This window comes from Thunnus maccoyii, chromosome 13 (genome assembly GCF_910596095.1).
Source record: "Thunnus maccoyii chromosome 13, fThuMac1.1, whole genome shotgun sequence".
Lineage (NCBI taxonomy): Eukaryota > Metazoa > Chordata > Actinopteri > Scombriformes > Scombridae > Thunnus > Thunnus maccoyii.
Window position 1 is genome coordinate 418,228 of NC_056545.1, and position 12,117 is coordinate 430,344.

Consider the following 12,117-nt stretch of genomic DNA (forward strand, 5'->3'; position numbering starts at 1 on the left):
ATCAGATATTTACACAAGTCCTAAAACTAGATAAATTGAACCCAATTAAACACATGAGAAAAAAAATGTTTTCATCTTTTTCTTTTAATGTCACATATTTTTGTGTGGCAAAAGTATGTGAACCTCAAGGATTATCATTTCATTTGAAGGGGAAATTAGAGTCGGGTGTTTCAATCAATGGGATGACAATCCAGTGTGAGTCTGGGAGGCCCTGCCTTATTTAAAGAAGAGAAATCTGGGTCTTCACTGTCAAACTCTGAGCTTCACAACACAGGTTTGTGGAAGTGTGTCATGGCTTAAACAAAGGAGATTTCTGAGGACCTTAGAAGAAGAGTTGTTGATGCTCACCAGGCTGGAAAGGGTTACAAAACCATTTCTAAAGAGTTTGGACTCCACCAGTCGACTGTCAGGCAGATCGTATATAAATTGAAGACATCCAACACCACTGTTTCCCTCCCCAGGAGTGGTAAACCAACAAAGATCACACCAAGAGCAGGCGTGTAATAGTCCAGGAGGCCATAAGGGACCCCAGGGTAACGTCTAGGAAACTAAAGGTCTCTCTTGCAGTGGCTACAGTCGATGTTAATGAGTCCACCATCAGGAGAACATTGAACATCAGTGGTGTTCATGGAGTTGTAAGGAGAAACCCACTACTCTCCAAACAGAACATTGCTGCCGTCTACGGTTCACTGAAGACCACGTGGAGCCAGAAGGTGATTAGAACAATGTTCTGTGGATGGATGAGACCAAAATCAAACTTTTCAGCTTGAATGAGAAGCGTTCTGTTTGGTGATGAGCAAACACTGCGTTCCAGCATAAGAACCTGAACCCATCTGTGAAACATGGTGGTGGTGGTATCATGGTTTCGGCTGCTTTGCTGCCTCTGAACCAGGACAGCTTGCAATCATTGATGGAGCTGTGAGTTCTGAGTCGTACCAGCAAATTCTGCAGGAAAATGTCAAGATATCCGTCTGTGAACTGAAACTCAACAGAAAGTGAGTCATGCAGTAAGACAACAACCCTAAACACACCAGTCGTTCTACCAAAGAATAGTTAAAACAGAAGAAAGATAATGTTTTGGAACAGCTGAGTCAAAGTTCTGACCTTAATCCTAAAGAAATGCTGTGGAAGGACCTGAAGCAGGCAGTTCATGGTGAGAAGCCCACCAACATCCCTGAGTTGAGACTGTTCTGTGAGGAGGAACGAGCTAAAATTCCTCCAAGCTGATGTGCAGAGCTGATAAACAGTTACTGGAAACGTTTGGTTGAAGTTATTGCTGTAAAAGGGGGTCACACCAGTTACTGAAAGCAAGGCTTCACATACTTTTGCCTCCCACACATATGTTAGATTGGATAATTTTCCTCAATAAATAAATGAAAAAGATGAACAAATGTTGTTTTTTTTGTCCTATTTGTTTAATTGGGTTCACTTTATCTAGTTTTAGGACTTGTGTAAATATCTGATCATGTTTTAGGTCATATTTATGCAGAAATACAGAAAATTCTAAAGCGTTCACAAACTTTCAAGCAGCTCTGTACTCGGCCTAACTGGTAAAACTCGTCTGGTCTCCATGTTTGTCGCAGCCTGTGACACTAAACTTGTTTGTCAGAAGGTGTAACAGTTTGTGGAAGTGTCCATTTAGGGACCAGACTGTTTTTAGCTTTGCTTCTGGAGAGGTATAAAGCTGTCTAGTTTAGGTTCACAATCTTTAGGGAAAGGGCCGGCTGAACAACATGCTTTCTCTCCAAAAATACAAGATGATTGTATTTTTGTTTGTGTTTGAACATTTGTATAATTGTTACTGATGGTGTGATGGATTGTACAGCGTCTACAACTGCTTCAACTAGTGACAATGTTTAATGCTTTCTTTATGTCTCTGTGCCTCTTTCCAATGAGGAAAATTTCCACCATCTGATGAGGATTTATACAGTCTGTCAATGTTTGACTTTAGCTGTTCCAGGTTCTTTATTCCAAAGGTCAGCGCTGTGCTGGGATCATATTTCTTTAAAGTCACTTCTGGTTAAAGATGAATTCAGAGTTGAGACTGTTTGTGAAGCAACTGACATTTGAAATCTTCCTGCTGTGAGTTACATGTTTGTTCTTCCTACGTTTGGTTTCCTGGTTGAAGCTGCTGATTAATTTCACCTTCACTCATCAGCTTGATGAAAATGATTTTCAGCATCTAAAGGTAACGTAAGCAACAGGTTTCATCATGTTTGTGTCAGCGGGGGTTAAAATGATGTGACACCAGTAGAGATGGTGCTAGTAGTGATTTATTATGTTGCTTTGTTGAATACTGGTGGAAGGTTTGAAACCTCGTTAATCCTCTTTGACTCTAATTAGCTTTGCTAACAAGATGCTGTTTAGACAACAGAAACATCAGAGGAAACTCTGGAAAAGCTTCATTAGTCAAAATTCAGCCTGTTGACACACTAAGTGACCAGAAAAATAGAAACACCTGAATAATACAATGAAATACAACAGTGATGCAATAAGTGTTAAGTTTTGTTGAGGTTCATTGGTTCTGTGGTTGTTGTTTTGGACTTAATTACTTTGAAAGATGTTTCTGATATTTAGTCGAGCTCATTTTCATATATAGAGGAGAGAAACTTATTACAGACACCTGGACAATATAAGACAATCCAGTACAGTTGTTAAACAGGCCAGCAACACTTGGACTATTCTGCCCCCCCCCCCCCCCCCCCCCCCTCTCAGAGTGGTATGTTCCATCTCTGCAGCTCATAAACATGTTCAGGACAGTTTTTATTTTCAATTAAGGTCAAAATTGTGTGTTACTGTCTTTGGTTTGGACTGTTGTGTGCGTCCATCACATTGTGAATAATCTGAGTCAAATATTAATGTAGTTACACGTATATTTATCCTTCCCTACGATAATTATTTTATTAATATTATTCATTAATTGTAATTAATTATGATTATATTATAATTGTTTTGTTGGCTGCTACTGCTGGTCGTGCTAATTAGGATCAATCAGATCAAATGAGTGTCTGCAGTGTCAGCAGCTTCCTGTGCTGAGCCTTTACTAAATATTACTGCATTCATCCTGCATTTTTCCATCATTTCTCAGTGGAAATCTTGTTGTATTGTTGAGTTTACATTAAATCAAGCATCAGACTAGTAGTTTCCACCAGTTAATGTGAATATCTGTTAATCATTAACCTGATATAATGAGCAGGTTTAATGGTCATGTGAGGACACACAGACACACCTGTATTATACAACCTGTTGACTCACCTTTAACGTTATAAAGTTTTATCAACTGGAACTTTTGGACTATTTATGATCTGATCAGTCATGTCAGAGGTGGTCTGTGATTTCCAGGAAGCCAAGTGTGTGAGAGAAGCTGCTGTTCTCTTTCTTTTAACTGTTCTTCTGTCCTCACTAAGTGTTTAGTTACACAACACACTTCCAGTAAAGGTTGAAGACAGCAGTTTGCCTTTGGAGCTTTAATGGAGGAAAAATGTGAAATCAATATTAAACAAATCCAATAATAGTATAAATCAGAAAAAGATGAGATACAATAAACAAGAGTGAGAACAAAGGTGTTTGTCAGTAGTTAATATAGAAGACAGATACCACAAGATTAAAATTATAAAGATCAAAATACATAACAGTTAACCCAACAGTAAAAATGATTCAGAGGGTTTTATTAGCAGCTCATTAGCCTCAGACAGCTCGTATGCTGCTAGCTTGGAAAGCATCTATGATGTAAAGAGAATCTACAGATGATGCAGCAACAAGAACATTTAGAGGGAGAATAAAAGATGCCTGTCAGTGTTTGCTCTGCTCAGTTTGAATGAAATGCTGGATGTTAGCATGTCAGTTAAACTAGCTGCTATAGAACTGTGTCAGCGTGGGTCGCTGCTAACACACAACACCCAACTGAGACCATGTGCTGGCTGAAGAATAGTGACATCACAAACCTCACAAATTACCTTCAATCAGCTTGTTTCAACAACTGTTGTATTTGACTGCAGTTGAGTTTCCTCCATCACTGGGTGTATTTCACAGCATCAGAGACAATAATGCAGGTCTTAATGAATGTTACCCCTGTGCCACACATTGTTCCACGTCTGCACTATTTTAACACTAATTCCAACAGTCAACCTTTCACTGTCTGTTGTTACTCTGAAAAATTACCTGCATATAACATGTAATATGTGTATCAATAATAATAAATGAGACTCAAATAAATACACAGCTGACACTGAGTGTTAAAGGCTCAATGTATGATGCTGCTGCTTTTCATAAATGAATGAAATAGATTATTAATAATATGCTGTTTAGTTGTGTTTAATGTTGAGCAGTAAAAGTAAACCATGTTTTAATAGATGTTCTGCAGTGAATTTATTGTTCATCAAACAGTAAAATGTGCTGCAGTTATATTAGGAACACTGTCACTAGCTAGCAAGTCAACAACAGCTCACCAACCTGACAGATACACATTTTATCAGCTTTCAACACGTCACTAACTGCACTTAAACACAGTCATGTGATTATGTTCTGACAGTCTGACATCAAATGAACTCAAACGGTTTCAAACAGTCTTGAGTTTGTTTGTGTAAAACATTTTATTAATTGTCAGAGAAGTTTAGTGTCAGTATGAAGGGTCGCCCCATTCAGTCACCTTTAAACTGGTGCATGTTTTAATAACCAGTATCATGCTGGTAGTGAGGGAGACTTTGTTTCACAGGTGGTATGGTTAGTGATTAACAGCTAATAAAAGTCATTAAATAATATTCTCTGGAATCTTTCTAAACTATATCACAGACAAACTGTTGAAAACATCTTTTCATTGATGATATTCAGTATTTTAACCAAGCTAAGAGCTGCAGCAATAGAAACTAAAGTTTATGTTGCTGCTAAACCTTCATTCAGTATCTTTATACTATATCAATGTAAAATCAATGTCACATTATATAAACTACAAAGTGAATCACTGTCATCAAAACACAGTAAACTCTGTTTGTGGAATAATGACGCAGTTTAAACTACAATGTGATGCCTCATCACAGGAAGATCTTTGTTCTGCTGTACAGAGCTGCATTTAGTGTTGAGTCAGACAGATTGTTCTCTCTTATTCTGCCTGTTTTAATCTTTACTGTACATGATGATGATGATGATGATGATGATGATGATGCTCCATTAATTCAACCATAAATCATGGAAACGTCTGTACTTTGATCCTTATAATCTAACACTGATTGACAGACAACATTCCCACAAGATCAAATAGAATATAACACAGCTGTAGCAACTATAACAGAACCATAAATAAAGATGAATGTAAATAAAAATATGATGCATTGATGCTCTGAAATACAAACATTCATGTGATCTTGTGGCTCCTTCTAATTTCCTCGGGGATAAAAGAGAGAGAACACGTTTAGTGTCTGACAAACTTCACAAGTTTTGTCTCCACTGATATTTGTGAAAATTGTTGCATCAGTATCTTTATGTATATTCACTAAATCATCAGTTGAAATACATGTCAGGCCTCTGAGTGTGATATGCTGCTTAACTGTTATTAATCAATAAAGTGTCATTCAGTACAATCTCTAATTAAAACAGCAAGAAGTACAAATGACTCCATAGAAAACCAGAGTCCTCAGACTGATGATGAAGGACTGATGAAGGAGAATCAGCAGCAGTTTCTCTCTCTGTGTTTCCTCTGCAGGTGAAGCTACAAAGACTCTGTGACTGGATGTGGATCTGAATTCACCTGGTGAGTATTTTTATTTCTTCTGCCACACAGCTGACTCCACCAGCAGCTCATCTCCATTAAATGTGCTCTATAGTGGTAAATGAAAAGCCAACAGAGAACTGGAACCTTCTGAAAGTAAAACATTAAACATTAAACCTCAGTGGAAATGAAGAATAATGTCTTACTTTGATGCCATCTGGTGGTTGAATCAAGAATGACGCCGTTGTAACTGCAGTGCTGGTGTGATGTGCAGCTTGTTGTAATGAATGAGCTTGTTGTTGTGTTTGTGTGAAGGTGTTTCTCTGCTATGGATCAGTGTGAGGACAGAGAGGAGGGAGTCCCTCCCTCTAAAAGCTCTCTGTGTGGGGAACATGACAGCCAGACCAAAGCTCAGAGGTGAGATGAGGATCTCTAACTGTCCATCACTGTTCTCCACTCACATCACTCCACCATCATTATTCACACTCAAAGCTCTGTGTGTGTTGTGTTGAAGAACAAAGAAGCAGCACAGACCAGACTCTGCTGGACCTGGACCTGGACCTGGACCTGGACCCAGCTGTGTGTCCATGAAGAGTGACTGGTCCATGGATAAAGATATATATTTTAAACCTGAACAACCTGCTGATGGAAGGTCAGAATGTAAAGCTGCAAAGACTGAACAGACTTTTCATTTCTATCCAACATGCACATTTATCAGAGCTGTTGTTGTTTCAGGATCCAGCAGCAGAGACCAGACTCTCCTGGACCTGAACCCAGCTGTCTGTCCTTTAAGAGCGACTGGTCGAAGGAGGATTTCCTTAATTTTAAAGGAGGACGTCCATCTGCTGATCAGATGTAAGCTGTAACTGACAGTAAATGTCGGGTTATGCTAGAAAAGAACTGGTTTGTACGACGTGTTGTCCGACCACGTCAGTGAAAAGCCGGCCGTCATAGAGAGGGAGGAGACGGGATAATCATTTAAATATGGAGATAACAGATCACATGTTCAGACAGTCTCTCCTGGAAGACATTCATGGTGTTGCACTCGCTTGTTCATATGAAAAGTGACATGATATGATTTATTTATACATTACAGACATAAAAAACATGTTAAAGTGAAAACACTTATTTCCAACATGGACCCAAGATGTTAAAAGACAAAACACAAGACATACAACATAAAACTGAATCACCACAAATTAAATAAAATAATAAACGCCCACATCAAAACACAAAGTACAACAAAGACAATTTGATGGCTGAAGTAAAAATGGAATTGCAGATTTCATTATAAACCTGTGACCATGTTCCATAAATAAGTCCTGACCTGACTTCTATAAGCTCCTCTCATTTTTAACAGCTGGATGTGTAACAGGAGGCTGTTCCACAACACGGCAGCAGCTTAAAAAAGGAACTTCTGGCTACATTATTCACTGGAGGGACTTTATATGAACACACACTGGCCCTGGTGTTATAGCCATGCTGAGTATGTTCCATTGTTATCTGTGAAGTATTGAGGAGCAAACCCATTGATAATGTTGAACATATGATGCAGCTTCTGTTGTTCTACTCTGAGCTGTACTGGCAGCAGTCCTACACTTCTGAATTCATCACCAACATGAGTTAAACAGGATACATTTAATAAATACTGAATAATATTATTTTGCATCATCTGCAGTTTGTTCCTAAATGTAGATGTCAAACCACTGAACCAATCAGAACAGGCAGAATCAAACTGACGCTGTACCAATGAGGACATGAGAAGTTTCTCAACAGAAAAGTCAAAAAGAGTCTTAGTCTGTGAAACAGGAACTGAAGTTTGCTGCCACTCTTAGATAATATTTTATCAACAACAGATTCACAGGACAGTGACTGGTCCAATATTATTCCTCAATACGAGACAAAATATTATAAAATTTCAGTTCCATTACAAAAGATTTTCAGTGTATTTGTTCTTGACGTCTTTGTTCCAAACAGGATTGACTGGGTTTTACCCAAATGTATTGAAAGCTTGTTATCTATGAGCCACTCTCTCACACTTTCTGATTCATTACTAAGAGTTGTGAATTTCACTGACATCATTCCCAGATAGCAGTAATGCAGAATCATCAGCATACAGCAGCAGCTTGCATGTCACAGCAGCTGTCGTATCATTTATATACATAAGAAATAAAAGAGGCCCTAAAATAGAACCGTGCAGCACCACACATGTAATATCCTGAGGTTCTGATAGAACCACTTCAACATCACAGACTTGAGTTCTTCCTGTAATGTAAGAAATAAACCATTTCACAGCATTATGTCCAAACACCATGCACTGTAACTTTGACAACAGTACAGAATGATTCACTGTGCCAACGGCTTTCTACAAGTCAGCATAATTTCCTCCATCAAGGTTTTGTCTAATAAAATCAAACAAATGAATAAGACAGGTGTCAGTAGAGTCTGCTGCTGTAAAGCCAGACTGAAGCTCATACAACATATTGTATCTGACTAAATACTCCTCAACCTGCTCAAACACAAGACGTCCAAAAACCTCAGACATGACACCTGCCGACTTTCTCACTTTCTCACCTGAATGTCATTTTCATACTGGGAGCTGCCCAGTTCAACCAGTCTGATACAAGCAGACACTGAGCAGCTCCACTGGAGCAGCTGGAGGTTGTAGCTGCCTTGCTCAAGGGCACTTCAGCAGTGTACAGTGAGGGAGGGAGAGCTGTATGGAGGGTTGTTCAGAGCTGTTGGTACTAAACCAAACTGACTGATGAAGCAAAACACTGAGCTGAAATCTACAAACAGACTGAGCTGTTGATTCTCAGTGGGATCAGCAGGACTAGTAAAGCTTTACCACTACAGGGAGTCATCTGATTCTCTGTTCACATCCAAATATCACTTGATGGACCTTTAGCTTGTGTTTGTCTCTGTGTGGACAGACATAATGTGAGCTCATTCTTCATGATTCCTCCACAGAGTGGACCAGGAGAGCTCAGAGGTTCCCAGTGGTCAGTCTGCCCAGCAGCATCAAACACACCTGGACTCCATATTTATGGTCTGTACATGTACAACAACTACTTTTACATCTATTCTGTTCACAATCATCTCCATGCTGCACTTTGTAGACCAGTGGATTGTCAGTCTGTCCAACATGGATCTGATGTTTGCTTGATGATGTTAGTTTGATTGTGTGATTCATATAGTATTCTGTTCCAGCTGCTGGAGGAGAACATCTTCACCTTTGTGAAGAACGAGCTGAAGAAGATGCAGAAGGTTCTGAGTCCAGATTACCCAGAATGCTTAGAGAGTCAGAGGGAGGATGAGGAGGTGTTGGACGGTGAGGAGGAAGAGCAGAGGAGGAGCAGCAGAGAGGCATTTCTGAAGATCACACTGCACTTCCTGAGGAGAATGAAGCAGAAGGAGCTGGCTGACCGTCTGCAGAGCAGTAAGAGGATTTCTATAAAGATTTAACATGATGGGTAAATGAGACATTTACTGATGTCCCAAGAGATGGAGGAAAATACATTTTATATACTCATTCTTTGATGGCAATTAAATGTTTAAATCTTTGCTTCATACTTCATTCATTGATCCTGTTTCCTATGTGTTCATTCAGGGACTCCTGCTGGAAGGTGTCAACGTAAACTCAAGTCTAACCTGAAGAAGAGGTTCCAGTGTGTGTTTGAGGGGATTGCTAAAGCAGGAAACCCAACCCTTCTGAATCAGATCTACACAGAGCTCTACATCACAGAGGGAGGGGCTGCAGAGGTCAATGATGAACATGAGGTCAGACAGATTGAAACAGCATCCAGGAAACCAGACAGACCAGAAACAACCATCAGACAAGAAGACATCTTTAAAGCCTCACCTGAAAGAGATGAACCAATCAGAACAGTGATGACAAAGGGAGTGGCTGGCATTGGGAAAACAGTCTTATCACAGAAGTTCACTCTGGACTGGGCTGAAGACAAAGCCAACAAGGACATACAGTTCACATTTCCCTTAACTTTCAGAGAGCTGAATGTGCTGAAAGAGAAAAAGTACAGCTTGGTGGAACTTGTTCATCACTTCTTTACTGAAACCAAAGAAGCAGGAATCTGCAGGTTTGAAGAGTTCCAGGTTGTGTTCATCTTTGACGGTCTGGATGAGTGTCGACTTCCTCTGGACTTCCACAACAATAAGATCCTGACTGATGTTACAAAGTCCACCTCAGTGGATGTGCTGCTGACAAACCTCATCAGGGGGAAACTACTTCCCTCTGCTCGCCTTTGGATAACCACACGACCTGCAGCAGCCAATCAGATCCCTCCTTGGTGTGTTGACATGGTGACAGAGGTCAGAGGGTTCACTGACTCACAGAAGGAGGAGTACTTCAGGAAAAGATTCAGAGATGAGAAGCAGGCCAGCACCATCATCTCCCACATCAAAACATCACGAAGTCTCCACATCATGTGCCACATCCCAGTCTTCTGCTGGATCGCTGCTACAGTTCTGGAGGATGTGTTGAAAAGCAGAGATGGAGGAGTGCTGCCCAAGACCCTGACTGAGATGTACATCCACTTCCTGGTGGTTCAGTCCAAGCTGAAGAATGTCAAGTATGATGGAGGAGCTGAGACAGATCCACACTGGAGTCCAGACAACAGGAAGATGATTGAGTCTCTGGGAAAACTGGCTTTTGAGCAGCTGCAGAAAGGCAACCTGATCTTCTATGAATCAGACCTGACAGAGTGTGGCATCGATATCAGAGCAGCCTCAGTGTACTCAGGAGTGTTCACACAGGTCTTTAAAGAGGAGAGAGGGCTGTACCAGGACAAGGTGTTCTGTTTCGTCCATCTGAGTGTTCAGGAGTTTCTGGCTGCTCTTCATGTCCATCTGACATTCATCAAGTCTGGAGTCAATCTGCTGGCAGAAGACAGAACAACATCCCAGAAGTCTGAAACTAAACAAAAATATACAGAGCCACATTTCTACCAGAGTGCTGTGGACGAGACCTTAAAGAGTCCAAATGGGCACCTGGACTTGTTCCTCCGCTTCCTCCTGGGTCTTTCACTGCAGACCAATCAGACTCTCCTACGAGGTCTGCTGACACAGACAGGAAGTAGCTCACTGACCAGTCAGGAAACAGTCAAGTACATCAAGAAGAAGATCAGTGAGGATCTCTCTGCAGAGAGAAGCATCAATCTGTTCCATTGTCTGAATGAACTGAATGATCATTCTCTAGTGGAGGAGATCCAACAGTTCCTGAGATCAGGAAGTCTCTCCACAGATAAACTGTCTCCTGCTCAGTGGTCAGCTCTGGTCTTCATCTTACTGTCATCAGAAAAAGATCTGGACGTGTTTGACCTGAAGAAATACTCTGCTTCAGAGGAGGCTCTTCTGAGGCTGCTGCCAGTGGTCAAAGCCTCCAACAAAGCTCTGTAAGTACACAGATAGTTATTTATTGATTGATTTATTGATTTATTGAAAAGATATAAAGAAGATATTATAAAGAAATATATCCAAGATGGGAGAAAAATACATTTTTAAGTATGTTTCCACATTTGTTCTCCAGACTAAGTGGTTGTAACCTCTCAGAGAGAAGCTGTGCAGCTCTGTCCTCAGTTCTCAGCTCCCAGTCCTCCAGTCTGAAAGAGCTAGACATGAGTAACAACAACCTGCAGAGTTCAGGAGTGAAGCAGCTGTCTGCTGGACTGGAGAGTCCACATTGTGCACTGGAAACTCTCAGGTCAGAATTCATCAACCTGCACAACTGATCACCATTTAAACTGTGATTTATATGACTTGATAAACACCTGGACATTTTCTCTACTCAAATTATTTCCAGACCAGTTATGTGTTTAGACCCTGTGAATAACTTTCTATTTCTATATTTTCATTAATTTTTTTCTGTCTCCTGAAATACCAGAGAGGAGTTTTAGATTCAAAAACTGAATGAAGAACTGTGTAATTGGCCCAAAGTAACACACATGCAGACAGTAATTCAGTTAACAGTGTTTTGGTAACAGTTATAGTTTCTTTTAATTTCAGAGCAGTATCTGTGCTGGGATGATAGTGATTTTTAGGCACAATGGTGATATGACAGTGCACACCAGCTGTTATGTGGTTAACTACCATTTGATTCTTCATACAACCTTTAAACTCTGGATGATTCCTGAAACTGTGTGAAGTATAGTCAGTGAGTATGAGTGAAGGAGTCAGAAATGTTTTCTTACTGTTCCACAACCTTCAGTCCTTATATGCCACATTAGTTGGGATTCCTGTTCTTTATTCAACTGTGAGCATCTGAGATGGAGTCATTTACCTCTGTGACATGTTGGAGGTTTGAAGTTTTGTACAAACTGTAGTCAGATCTGTCACCTGCAGCTCTTCATCTTAGCAGCTCATTGTGGCTGCTTCTTCTTTCACTATTCTTTATTTAG

The 12,117-nt window shown here is 40.2% G+C and overlaps 1 protein-coding gene across 1 annotated transcript in view; it reads left to right on the plus strand.

Moving 5' to 3' along the window:
- The first annotated feature begins 9,038 nt into the window (after positions 1-9,038).
- The window catches only part of LOC121910575 (NLR family CARD domain-containing protein 3-like), a 49,026-nt gene continuing 45,947 nt past the window's right edge, over positions 9,039-12,117 (plus strand). The window contains exon 1 of the mRNA XM_042431817.1: positions 9,039-9,143. Coding sequence (XP_042287751.1) covers positions 9,107-9,143 — 37 coding nt within the window. The 5' untranslated portion in view covers positions 9,039-9,106. The remainder of the gene's footprint in view (positions 9,144-12,117) is intronic.